At 42.9% G+C, this 14,331-nt stretch overlaps 1 protein-coding gene across 2 annotated transcripts in view; it reads left to right on the top strand.

Moving 5' to 3' along the window:
* Nucleotides 1–3,980, top strand: part of sema5a (sema domain, seven thrombospondin repeats (type 1 and type 1-like), transmembrane domain (TM) and short cytoplasmic domain, (semaphorin) 5A) — a 156,116-nt gene extending 152,136 nt beyond the window's left edge. For both annotated transcript variants that reach the window (XM_080793516.1, XM_080793515.1), the window contains exon 22: nucleotides 2,489–3,980. In XM_080793516.1, the coding sequence (XP_080649642.1) occupies nucleotides 2,489–2,608 (120 nt within the window). In that variant the 3' untranslated portion in view covers nucleotides 2,609–3,980. The remainder of the gene's footprint in view (nucleotides 1–2,488) is intronic.
* Nucleotides 3,981–14,331: the final 10,351 nt, after the last annotated feature.

A 14,331-nucleotide genomic window follows, 5' to 3' on the forward strand; every position in this document is an offset into this window, starting at 1 on the left:
CGGATATAGAACGGCGGCGGATTTTAAATCGCTGGAAACCAATAGAAACCAATGGCGTAACGCTGTCCATAGGCATATATATATCCTTTCACGCTCTATGTTGTATGCATTGGTCAGATATAATATAGGCTCCTTTGAGGATGACTGTTGCCCCGTTCCTCTCCCTCCTTGCAGCCAGACGTGGCTGTCCTCTTGCCGCTGGACGACCCCGGCATGCGCCAGCCTCTCTCCGCTAACATGGGGGTGTCCGTGCGTGGCCTGGAGATTTTCTACTAACCACTGACCTCTGACATCTACAACATCCCGCCTCTTGACCCCCCCCCCGCCCCCCAGCAGCCTCTCGACCCCACTGCAGTACACTCCCTCCTCCTCTTCCTCCCCAACGCGCCCCTCCCACCTCCTGTGGCACTTCCATTGTGTGGCAGGTGGGGAGCACGGACTGTAGTTTCTGTAGAAACGCTGCATCCCTCCACCCCGCCATCCTTTAGGGTTCCCCCGCCACCCCTCCTCTTTTAGGCCAGTGGTTCTCAACTTGTGGGCCAGGGACCACTGGTGGGCCATGAGGATATTGCAAGTGGGCCCCCAAATAATTGGCAAAACGCTCTAGATTTTAATGATAATATAACATGAATATTATTGCGACCTTCGCAATAATTCAATGTCATGGTATTTGTTCTTGAAATCCTTGAAAATGTTGTTTTAATTGTGATACAGATAAACAGGAACTTGAGGTATACTACTGGTATACTACTGGTATGTTAGTTCCATTGATCCAAGCCGGAACACAATCGATTGATTTATAGCTAAACTAAACAACCTCCGAAAATTCACACGGCACACCCATTTGACAGTTAACAGCGTTAAGTGGTCAATGGGTGGCCAGTTAACAGCGTTAAGTGGTCAATGGGTGGCCCGCGGACGGTTTGAGATTTTCAAGTGGGCCCTGAAAGGTTGGCAACCCCTGCTTTAGGCTTGCGAGAAGGCAGTGTATTCTTCTCATCTCTTTCTCACAGCGAGGTTTCCATTTGCACGCGCTTTGCACACGCCTTCCTTTAGCTCTTTGGTTCGTCCTTACACCTTCTTGAACTTGTTTGTTGTTGTTAGGTTTTCTTTTTACATTCGCGTTGAGAATGAAAGTTCATTGTGAGTTTTCTCTTTTTTCATGCTCCTCTCTGTGCTATCTCTTATCCGTAACGCTGTTAAGGCGGATTTCGTTTACCGTGCTGAACACGATCACTCTTTAGGCAATTAAGGAAGTGTTAAGGCTAGGACACTTAACACAGCTGTGTAAATGCATCTAAAGGCCCACCTGCAGAGCTACAGAACCACTTCAAAGCTGCCTTTTAGAGCAGCGTTGATCACAATTCCCTTTGTTTGCAGATCACATAATGGTTTAGAAATAGAATGTATTACATGTTTTTAGTTTTGTTTCTTCTTTGTCCAGACCAGTGCACACATTTCCTATCAATCAGTGGGAAGGGAACCATCCATCAACTGCAAAAAATCACTGTCGGCCAGAAACCTTGTATCTCCATGTTTATTTTTAATGCATTTTTTCCACATATGATATATATGAAGCCCTTTATACTTTATATTATACTATGTTTTATGACCTGCCCACAACAGGGATGTCAGGTTTAAAATGGTTAAGTGTGTCTGTGGGTATTATATATATTTAACCTATTAAAAGTATAACAAGAGCTTATGGAGTAACTACACTGGATCTATTGGAAGTTGGAACACTTTTTTTTTAATCCTTTTTTACATTTACTGAAAAGTAAGTTTTGGACATACAGTAAAAGGTTTCCACCCAACAGCAAGGAAATGCAGTATCATCAAGTGTTGAATGATGCCTCCACCCCAAGGGATTGGCTGCACATGTAGCACAAGCACATAAAACACCCCAAGGGATTGGCTGCACAGCACAAGCACATAGAACACCCCAAGGGATTGGCTGCACAGCACAAGCACATAGAATGGATGCACGCGTCAATTTCCCAAATTGCTGATGTTGTATCAAGCAGTGCATCATGTTCACAGCACCACATAGTAACCTAGAGTTTCCCCCTTCCTCATTGTTTAATAGAGCAAAATGACTCTCTATTGATTGATATTATGGTTTATTGTGTCCTCGAGGGACCAACAGTCCGAGAGCCATAAAAGCTGCTGATGCGACGTATTAGAGATGACAGAGATGAGCGTATGGGCGCTCATCATAATTATTTTGGCCCTGCAGTGGTTATCATTTTCTCAGCCTGTTTCGCTAATGCTTTGACCTCGCTCTGTGAGATGTATGTTTTGCTCGTGGAGCCTGGCCTCCAATTGATTTGTGTTGCTGTCGCTCAAAAATGATCAAAAGCCCCCCCGCCCCCGCTTTTTTTCTTCTATTAGATCGATTTGTTTTACCTTGCCATCTGGGCTGAATGATCACTTTATGTCTAACAAAGAAGTCGAGACTGATTCCACTCTCTTTGTCTTTCATCCACAGGCCTTCAACAAGAACAATTTGATTCTGGAGGAACGAAATAAGTACTTCAACCCTCAGCTTGCTGGGAAGACATATACCAACGCATACTTCACTGATCTCAACTCCTATGATGACTATTAATGCCTGATTGGGCGATTCAACCCCATGCCCGATTGTGGACAACAGCCCTACCACCCATTTCGACTGTGTTCTATATTTTTCCCTTTGTGGTTTGTAATGAAATTTGACATATTTCGTGGGATTCACAAACCCATTCTGAGACAGCATTGGCAGCTTGTAAACTGCAGACGCAACATGTTGCCAAGAGAGGGAAATGGCCACTTTCTCTCAGGTGCCTTGTGGTACGTTCTGATACAGATCATCTCGACTGACCAAGAAAAGGACAACTGGATTAAAATGTTCTCGATGAAGATTAAATCATATCCGGGAGGAAAAATCAATGACTTTTCAACAAATAGACTCAAAAAGATTGTGGAAGTCGATCGGATCCTTTTTAATCTTTTATTGTGACGCCTCTACAAAACACTAAACACACCTGTGTTTGTTACTGTATCAAGGGGATAACCACAAAACTGCTTTGCATGACTTCATCAGACATGTTTACTCTATCGTTCTGTTTGTTTTGCATGGCTGATCGCATTCCAGGTGTTTGGGGGCCTTTGCAAGCAGATTTTGATGGTCTTTGATTCGGGACTGGTTTTTCTTCTATTGTGTCCAGCCAGAGGCCACGATCAGAGATTCCTTCATGATCTAGCATCCACCTGTGCAGTGCTCTGAAAATTGGGGTTTTCACTACTACCAGTCCTTAGAATCAGGTTATTGTACATATTTGAAGTTTGTGGTCTTTTTTTCTTTCTTCTTTTTCCTGTTATGGACTCTTGCGAAGTCTTCAGCAGCTAAAAGTGGTTGAACTATCAGTGTAAAACCTTCTGGCTTTTCTTGTTCTTGTACAGTAACTTCAGTTTGAAGCTACATCTCTGTAGTTTTTATAAATACATTTACTCAATGTCTCGAAATGGTTAAAGAACAAAAAAAAGTTATCTTTTGAAAAGAAACGGTTTATGTACTTTCTGAAAAGAAAAAAAAAGTGATCAGGAATATTCTGTATATCCTGCATCAAATTCAGTTTTTGTCAGCGTACTTTTTTATATTTTTTTGTAAAAAACAAACAAATTCAATTTGATAGTGTTTGTTGTTGTTTCTTTGGCTGCTGAGTTGAACATGAATTTTCAAGGAAAGTATTGTGAGAGCATTTACTGTGCACATGGAGCATAATTGAACAAAGTACTCTCATCCCTCACCCACAACTGTAAGACAAGTTTCATCAAGATACAGTAGCTCTGTTTTCAAGTGTACATCCATATCCAAATATTTTGTTGTTCAATGTTTCAGTTGTAACTAATGATTTTTTCTTATTTTTTCTTATTTTATTTTTTACATTGTTTGCTTGTGTTATTGTGCATAAATTAAAAACCGCTTCGTATACAACAGACTTGTCAGTATACATTGTAGGTGGAATTGTTATGCTTTGTACATTTTTGCAATCTGTCATTTGCAAAAGTAGGCTTTTTGTCTGCCTGATCCCAAACAGTTGCAACTTCAATTTGTTTTCCGTGGTGGCTCTGTTTCAAGCTTGACACACATTACCAGATTGACATGCTTTAGTTTAGTAGACACTAGACCGGTGCCCGGCTGTAGAGCACCGAGTCGTCAACAATGTAATTTGGAGATCCATGCCTCACCCAACTATGCAATACCCGTTGTGCCCGTGTCAGCGTACCCGTTCCACCCATCTCTGTGTCCCTTTTATGCCCATACAGAGATTTCCTATCTGTCTCTCTGTGTCACTTTATTCCTGTATATGGAGTTCTGTGTCAGTCATGCCCAAATATGGAGTGTTGGGAAGGGGCCCTGCACTCCCTGTGGTGTGGAATGAGTGAGTCGAATTTGAAGTCGGCGGGACGAATGGTTCTCTAGTTACATGGAATACAGACATACGCACGCGCGCACGCACACACACACACACACACACACACACACACACACACACACACACACACACACACACACACACACACACACACACACACACACACACACACACACAGGGAGAGACTTGGTGCATGTATAGATACATACAGATTGTCCCTTGGTCCCAGCTTGAGGGCATGCCTCCAGTTCGGTGAGTTTCAGCTAAATGTGACTGAATAGGAGGAAGAGGCCAAATTAATTAATTTGTCAATATGCGTCTTTCTCTGCGTTGTATGTGAACGTGCCACACCCAAAAATAGTTTAGCCCCTAGTGTGAATTCACCTTCAGAGGTCAAACAGAGATGCAGACAGAGACGCAATGAAGATGTTCAGTTTGCTATAGGTCAGCCCCGAAGCTAAATGTCAACTTTGCGATCCAATTTCCAGAGAAAAGCTTGAAACAAGAAGCGGAGGTTTGCCTTCAGTGGCTCACTGTATAGCACTTGACTGAAGATCCTCAGGTGTGTGTACTCAAGTCTCACTATACTTAAAACTAAAAGCATGTTTTGAAAGCCAATCTCCCAGGGGGAAAGCTTGAAAAGTTCTTGTCTGAAGGTCACCAGGAAGTGTGTTCAAGCCCCATGAGTATCCAAAAAGTCCCCTTGGGGAAGTTTGAAAAAACCCTTCTGAAAAGGTCATGCTAAATTATGTTGCCAGAGGTTGAGTCACCCTACTGGAAGACTGAGATTTGGGAATTTACAATTTACAATTTAGGCATTTAGCAGACGCTCTTAATCCAGAGCGAATTACATTAAGCAAGAACAAAAAAAGCATGGGAATACATCATATTAAAAAAAGAATTTATCATGAAATATGCGTAAGCTAAGAACGTAACAGTGGAATATCTATATCATGAAACTATACATACATACTATACTATACCTATGTACTATGAAGAGCTATGACTACATACAATGCAATTATAGTGCTGTCTACATGACATGCTATAAGTCTATCAAATGCTACAGTATATAAGTCTAAAAATGTGCTATCTAAGGGGGTAGGGTAAGTGCTATGGGCCATGATGGAGTCTGAAAAGGTGAGTTTTCAGACTACGGCGGAAGATTGGGAGTGATGCTGCAGTTCTGATTGCAACGGGAAATCTATAGCAAACCGTTTACTTTGTACGAAATGAATAAGAAAGATGGAAACTATGTGGATCTTGGGATCCACAGAGAAATGGCATGGCTCCAATGTGGATGTTTGGCTGCCAGCTATAATGATAATATATCCACAGAGCCAAACCGACTTTTTTTCGGTTGTAAAATAGGAGTATGAATAGGCCCTTATACTGTACTACATCATCCTGTGTATAAACACAGGAATTGCACTCCCGTCTCCCACCCATTGCAGAAAGGGTGAGCGATTATTGCTTTTCAGTGTTTATATGCTTAGTTTGATACACTTTCTTTTATAAAGTTCACTTTCTTTTAACAATACCCCTCTGCTGAGCCAGCCTGACGACGTGACGTGGGTTCGACTCCCGATCCCGACGGCCTTTGCCGCGTGTCTTCCCCCATCTCTCTCCCCATTTCCTGTCAGTCTACTTTCAACCTATCAATAAAGGCAGAAAAAGCCCCCGAAAACAATCTTAAAAAAGGAAATAAAAAACACCAATAAAAAACATTTAGAGGACACAAAAGACGAATCACCCAATGTGAGGATACGAGGTGAACAATCATGCAACAACCTTGTAGTGACCACTTATGCTTTTGTTAAAAAACACTTTTCTCCCTTTTTGAGACACTTTCATGGGCAGACTGAAACACCAAACAAGGTCAAAAGACTGAAAATAAAGGAGAGGATCCAAGGCACTCTGTTCCAGTGAAGTGAAAAAGCCTTTATTGTAAGTTTTAAGGCATGGCAAAGATCATTACACAAAAGGGAGGACCAACGCGTTTCGGCAATCAGCCTCCGTCAGGGTCCCGAGGTCAAAATACTGTCTGCTTCTCAGTCTGCCACGCCACCTGGCATGACACACCATTCCTTATAAGGAGTCCTGCAGAGGATTGAGCAGACTGTAGCCATTAGTTGACACACCACCACCAGAGGGCCAATACATAAATAATATATTGTTGAATATAAGGAATTGGCTCCTATACAAACCCTACGGAACCCATCCTTAGTTATCCACAATGATGGCATGGCAGCTGCATGCAGAAAGATACAGGTAGGATACAAACGGTGTGAAGCGACAGGGTGGGTATGAGGGGCGGCCATCAGAGGACCAAGCTCTAATCAGTATGACGTGGTGTAGCACATGCTGTTGTTCACCATCAACCTTCAACCCGATGTCCCAGCTGTGTGCAGAGGGTAATGGCAGGTGGTGTTATTAATCACCCTGCTGTTTGGTGGGCAGGGAATGCTGATCCAGCCCTATATCCGCTGTCTGACCTCAGAGAATCAATCTCTCTTTACCTTGACTTCGCTCCTATCGGAGAGAGCCATGCAGCAGCCAGAAACGTTTTTTTTCAATCATTTTTGTAATGGTGGAGGACACATAGAAGTGTAAAATGAGTGATAGGGTTTCAAATGTGGACATTTTTAAACCTTTCTCTGGAGGCTCTAACGGTGAGTGCAGGCAGTAATTCTCAACCCCTTTAATTCCAATCAGCCCAGTTTTAAATCGTCGAAAATAATGAAAAACGCCATACTATAGTCACTGGGGGGGGGGGGGGTCACTGGGGGAAACTGGCTGTGGGGGCACTGAGGGGACACTGGGGGGACACTACTAGTATACTACTAGAGAGAGAGAGAGAGAGAGAGAGAGAGAGAGAGAGAGAGGAGGGGGGGGGGAGAGAGAGGGGAGTTGCACCACTCGGTTCACACAGGTGTGATTTTTTAAGTTTCAAAGGGGTTTCTACTTTCTAGGTGTAAGTAGCCTATGTAGGAGGTCAGGGTAGGCTACTGTAGTAGGCCTATAATTGGCTTGTTTAATCAATGCAGTCGATAACGTCAGTCATTAAAAATAAATAAATAATAATAATAATAGTGCGTGTGCGTGCGTGCGTGCGCGCGTAGGGGTTCTGAGGGGGGGGGGGGGTGTTCGCTTGAGGCTTGAGGCTTGAGCTGCATCTATTTAAGTCATCAGATCGTGCGCGCCACCTCTTGGTCCCACCACCACACACACACACAGACACAGACACACATGCCGCTTAATTAGCCTCGGTCCCAGGCTTGCGAAAAGAACACTAGCATGCCGCTAGTGTTTGTTTTGTTACAACAAGCCGTTAATTGGTTTTAATATTAAACACCTCGGAATGTAACTTTCATTGACATGGAGTTATTGATAGTCGAGTCGACAGTGTTTTTACCAGCTGGTGGAAAACTAAACAAAGAAACGGGTGAGTGTTTGCAAAGGAAAGGAAAGGTATACTTACCCAGGGTAACTGGACTAAGCTCAAGAACTTGTTTACAGCCATGCAGGCCCTGCTCATAGAACATTTCATGGTAGGGGTTCGCCTTAATTGTCCAAGGCCCATTGTTTATTTATTCAGCATTTGAGCCACGGACCACCATCTGATGACATTTAGCCTCTCAGACCCATTTGAGCCACAGACCACACTTTGATGACATTTAGCCTCTCAGAACTAAATAATATTTTGGTGCCGTTGGATAAGAGTTTGTCCACACACCCATGCTCTGTTGATGTTTGTACCTTCTGGTAAATGAATTAGCCTAATGTAGGTATTAAACTACTGGGATATCCGTGGATATGCTTGGCATATCCGTGGATTAGCCCCGCAAGCAGAACCCAAATGTAGTAAAGTTTCTGACACTTTGATTACTTTACACATTAAGCGACAATCAAATTTCATAAAAGCTTTATGTAGGGTTCCGAGAGGGGCTATCCGTGGATATGCTCTAGCCCCTCTCGGAACCCTACATAAAGCTTTTATGAAATTTGATGGGCGCTTTACAGTAAACAAAGTGTCAGAAACTTTACTACATTCGGGTTCTGCTTGCGGGGCTAGATATGCTCCTGAGGAGGAGGATTCTAAAAACGACTTATAAATCCTAAAGCCTTGTTTATACTTCACTGTGCAATGGTCCTATGCTGGAAAATAGCAGATATGCAAACTCACAGCACACTGAACTTGCAGATCTGCCATTTTTGCCATCCAAATGCATTATATGGTTAAATGGGCCCTAAGAGATGCAGAAATTAACTAGAAAAAGTGCACTTCTGGGCACAGGTCTCCACCAGGAGGATAGGAGAGTGTGAGATGTTTGGCAAAATGTTTAGGAGTAATTTAAACGTGTGTGTGTGTGTGTGTGTGTGTGTGTGTGTGTGTGTGTGTGTTGGACCACTGGTGGACTGGCTTATTTTAGCTACTTACCATAAAGGAGTTGATGGAATTGGGTGTATTCACTTTGATGTAGTAGTTAGCCCACTGGTTCCCAAACTTTGTCATGTCAAGGACCCTCAAATTGACACTAATTAGCCCTGCGGTGTGTGTGTGTACTTTTTGGACATCATGTGAGCTTGTAGATCTGCTATTTCTATACATTTCATACAAATGGTCCCCCTGGGTCCACTGTTGATATAGCTTAATGTGAAACATTGTGATTTGGATTGGACACACACACACACACACACACACACACACACACACACACACACCCCTGAGTCAAATGACTAATTGACATCACCAGCTGGATTGCTAGTGACTGTTCAGCCGTGTTGTGTTGCATCATGTTTCCTGGTGTACAACATCTACAGTAGACCTGTTTAAGTAACATTACACACAAAAACTAACTGTGCTGAAGCTAAATGATGTGTGTCACCGGCCTCTCATCTGCAGTGTTGACACTGCTGAAGCTAAATGATGTGTGTGTCACCGGCCTCTCATCTGCAGTGTTGATGCTGTGCTGAAGCTAAATGATGTGTGTGTCACCGGCCTCTCATCTGTAGTGTTGACGCTGTGCTGAAGCTAAATGATGTGTGTGTCACCGGCCTCTCATCTGCAGTGTTGACACTGTGCTGAAGCTAAATGATGTGTGTGTGTGTGTCACCGGCCTCTCATCTGCAGTGTTGACACTGTGCTGAAGCTAAATGATGTGTGTGTCACCGGCCTCTCATCTGCAGTGCTGTTGGTAATCCTGTTGATTATGAAGGTGCCAAAGCACAATGGGGGGGGTTTTCATGTTCATATCTGTATGGTGTTTTGTCTTTTTGATTGGTGCAACCACTCCTATAGACAGCGTGTGTGTGTGTGTGTGTGTGTGGCCAGTCTGAGCACGGAAATATATAGCGTTTGTTCACCAGCAGGTGTCACTGTTGCACAGCCAAACACACAGACAAACACAGGCCAGGGAGGAGGGCTAGTACAGTACAGTACAGTACAGTACAGTACAGTACAGTACAGTACAGGAACACTCACTCCAGACGGGTCTGATTTTTTTAATTAATATCGGAATTAATTGGGCCTTTGAAATATAGTGTAATCAGTTTGAAAATTCCTTCATGACTTAAGAGTAATTTAGACAAAACACTTAATGCGATGAATGTAGAGTTGCAATGAGGCATCCCATTGGTCCAGATTGCATAAACGTAAACGATCTGCTTGTATTGAACGACGTTAAACTCGCCAACGTTGCAGCTGTAGTAGGGCAAGCTTGAATTATCTTTCAATCTGCCAAGCTTTTGTTAACTAAAAATCCACCCTAAACATGTTATGAGCTACTTTCTGTCAAGAAAGTCCGTGCCGTGATATTTTTGAGTGGCGCAACAGCTATGCGTGTGGCTGTGTCCCTGGGTCTGTCTGTCCCTGTGTCCCTGGGTCTGTCTGTCTCTGTCTGTGTCCCTGGCTGTGTCCCTGGGTCTGTCTGTCTCTGTGTCCCTGGGTCTGTCCCTCTATCCCTGGCTGTGTCTGTCTGTCCCTGTGTCCCTGGGTCTGTCTGTCTCTGTCTGTGTCCCTGGCTGTGTCCCTGGGTCTGTCTGTCTCTGTGTCCCTGGCTGTGTCCCTCTATCCCTTGCTGTGTCTGTCTGTCCCTGTGTCTGTCTGTCCCTGTGTCCCTGGCTGTCCGAGCACGAAAATAGCGTTGTAGCAGTGTTGGAGTTTGTAAGCACTCGTTGTTGTTAACTGGCCTGCTGCCTCCTGCATTATGTGCAAATTAAAAAAGGTGGTGCGCTGGGGCCGTTCCGTGACTTCAACGAGCGCTTCCAACACTTTAGAAACAATCACCTGCACAAAAATAAATAATGACGCTGGCTTTACCCATTCTGTACAGGAACCCCTTTTGGTGTTTTAAGCATTAGGTTATGCTTTAGCTATATTGAAAAATAGCAGATCTACAAGCTCATAGCGCGGCACCAAGTGCCGCACTACGAGCTTGCTATTTTTTGAAAGATCTTGAAAATGTGGCGCAAATTTGGAATATATATTCTTTCCGAGCGAACGTCCCTGGAACGACATATTCTCAGATGGGGGTCGGCGGCCAATTACATTATTTCTGGGGGTCCTTCACATTAAATAGTTTGAGAACCACGGCTATAGAAACATAGGGTTATTCAGAAAATTGTCAGGATTTAGAAGGCATTTGTAGAATCGTCCTCGGGTCTAAATGGCTTAATTCTCAGGGCTTCTGGGTAATGGAGTCCCAATGCAATGCCCATATATGGTTGGAGTGTCATGGCAGCCTCTGTGACGCTCTGTTCTCACTTCTTGTGTCACGAGGTGTGACGGACTGACGCCCGTATTGTTTGAGACCGAAGACGAATTTCCACACGTGGACAATAAATGAAACTAACTAACTAACTATATGGTGGCGTGACTGACGGAGCCACGGGTTTTGCAGGTTTTCATAGTAATTGCAATTATTATGCAGAATGTCCCATTTCACAGGTTTTCAAATGTATAAATTGTATACAAATATTTAGAAAATGGCACATCTACAAACTCACAATGTGTCACATTGCATGCTTGTAGATCAGCAATTTTCAAATGGCCGAAGTGTAGGGCTTAATGTGGCTGATTGTAGTGTTTTGTAGTAATGATCTAAAACAGTGGTTCTCAAACAGTGGTCCGGGGACCACCAGTGGTCCTTGAGGGGGTTCCAGGTGGTCCCAAGCTAAATTATGTAGAGTTGGTAACCAAATGGACCCTTATAGATCTTTAACTCTTGAGAGCGTAAAATGAAACCAAATGGACCCGTACAAATTATTGTTAAACATCTGCATTACTTAATTTACAATAAGTCTACACAATTAGAGAATGTAGAAGAATTGTTATTTTGATCAACATCTGCCTGTTATCTCCTAATGGTACCAACATAAACACAGCATGGAAGTGTGGACACAATATTATCCAACGGCACCAAAATATTCTTTAGTCTTGGGTCTGAGAGGCTAAATGTCATCAAATGGTGGTCCGTGGCTCAAATGGGTCTGAGAGGCTAAATGTCATCAAATGGTGGTCCGTGGCTCAAATGGGTCTAAGAGGCTAAATGTCATAAAATGGTGGTTCCATGGCTCTAATGCCCAATAAATAATGGGCCTTGATATACTGTAAAGAGGGTTGAAAACCACTGATCTAAATGTACAAACTAACATATAGTAACGACATTTTTCAAATGAATGTAGTGGAGTAAAAGTAGAATATTTGCCTCTGAGATGTAGTGGTAAAAGTGATGTAAAAGTCCTGGAAATTGAAATACAATTAAGAAGACCACTAGACCACTAAGGGACCACCATTCTTGATGATGATGTACGATGATGATGATGAGCGCCCCTCACTTTTGAGTGGTCCAACCACTCATATAGACAGCTGTGTGTGGCTGTGCCCCTGTGTTATAGCGTTTGTTCACCACCAAGTGTCACTGTTGCACAGCCTAATACACAGACACACGGGCAAGGGAGGAGGGCTGGTACGGTACGGTACAGTACAGTACAGTACAGCACCACTCACTTCAGACAGGCATGATTTTTTTATTTTTAATGTATATCAATTTTTTGTTTATTTTTAAAGGAGAATAATGCCTGGTGCTCTTGTCTGGAACCCTCAGAACAGCGGGGGGGAGAGGTACAGATTTGGCTCCCTGCCTCTCCCCGGCCTCTGGACCTGGCAGACCGGTGAGTTGTTACAATGATGATGATGTGATGTTTGATCATTTTTGGTATAGTTGGTTTCTTTAGACACAGCCATTGCTGTTATTATTTGTATTTGTCATTTCAGAGATTTAAAAAAATAATAAATGTAGTGGAGTAAAAGCATAATATTTGCCTCTTGAGATGTAATGTAATGGAGTAGCAATTAGGGCGGAGCTATGCCCGATTGTGGTCCCAAATCCTACTATAAATGCACCACGTGCGTGTGTGATTGTAATCACGTAACTCAAGAACCGTTTGCCTTACCGACTTCAAATTTGACAACACACGCGTTCCACACCCCCACAGGGAGTGCAGTGCCCGGCCTTGAGTTGGTGGCATACACCCAGTGATGGGCAAGCTACTTGGAAAATGTAGTAAGCTACACTACCAGTTACTCTCTATTAAATATAGCTCAACTACAACAAAGCTATCCCCAGATAATTATAGCAAGCTACACTATAAGCTACATGGCAAAAGTAGCTAGCTACATGGACACTACTTTTTTTTAAAATATTTTTTATCAACTTCATGATCAAGTTTCCACCGAACATAGCCTAATAGGCAGGCCAAAATGCTGAGTTTGGTTGTTTATTAAAAAACAAACTGGAAACAAGCCCTCTGTCTGGCTTTTGGTGTCAACCTTTTCACATTTACTTGTATTAATGTACCTTGCGGTGTGGCTGATTCATGTGTTCAGTGTTGGGAAAGTATTTTTTTTTATTAACTATAGTTCAGTTCACAGTTAAATTTTTTTAAAGGAACTAATTCAGTTCATAATTCAACATTTTGAACTAAAGTTCATGGTTCCAAAAAATGAACGATTTGTTATTTTTTGTTCTTTTTTTTAAATTATTATTATTGCCACAGCCTAGCCATTTGCGCACCAGCTGCGAGACAGGGATTTAGACTAGAGAATGCGGGTGGTCTCTCAAGACAGCCTGTTGCCTCGGGGAGGCACTGTTTTACTGAATATTTGAGGATGGGATTCTCAGATTGAGAGAATGCTGACAGGCACTTAAATGAGATGTTAATGTCCTGTAGGTAGACTTAGAAATAAAACTAGTGTTGACTAATCAATACAAGTGGCTCTTATTTTGATGGGGCAGTTTCTGCACAAGAAGTCCGTTTGACTTGTAAACAAGCTACGATGAATGAGCTGTCAAAGTAAAAACTTTAACTTAGACAATAATGTAGGTTACACACACTGGAATTAAACATGGAACCTGCAGGCAGCATTAGGTGAGTAATTAATTGTGTTGTGCTAGAGATAAAAGGACAGCTGCTGCGTGGGATCCTCTTGCTGCTTAACAACATAACTGTTTGTGTCAGACTCTTCTTATCTAAACCAACCAATCATGGATTTCTTTCCAGGGATTTTTTCCCCCCACAAAACTTTATTTAACAGTCAATTTGTAACTTATAGCTTTTGTTGAAAGCTACGTCACTACTTGGGTCTAAAAATAGCTACACTACAAAAAACGCTACTTGGTTCAAAAGGAGTGAAGCTACCATCAAGCTACTGATAAATGTAGTAAGCTATGTAGCTTCGCTACTTGTAGCTAGCTACTGCCCAACACTGCATACACCGTTGTCCAGAAACACCAAAAAAAGGCTCTGGTCAGGCTCTGCCAGTGGACCTAATGAGCCCAAGTCCCTCACCTGTGCAATTTCCAGTCTCTGCCTCAGCCAATTGATTGCCACGGCAACCCCACACCTGCTA

The sequence above is a fragment of the Protomyctophum bolini genome, assembly GCF_963924005.1.
Source record: "Protomyctophum bolini genome assembly, chromosome: 21".
Lineage (NCBI taxonomy): Eukaryota > Metazoa > Chordata > Actinopteri > Myctophiformes > Myctophidae > Protomyctophum > Protomyctophum bolini.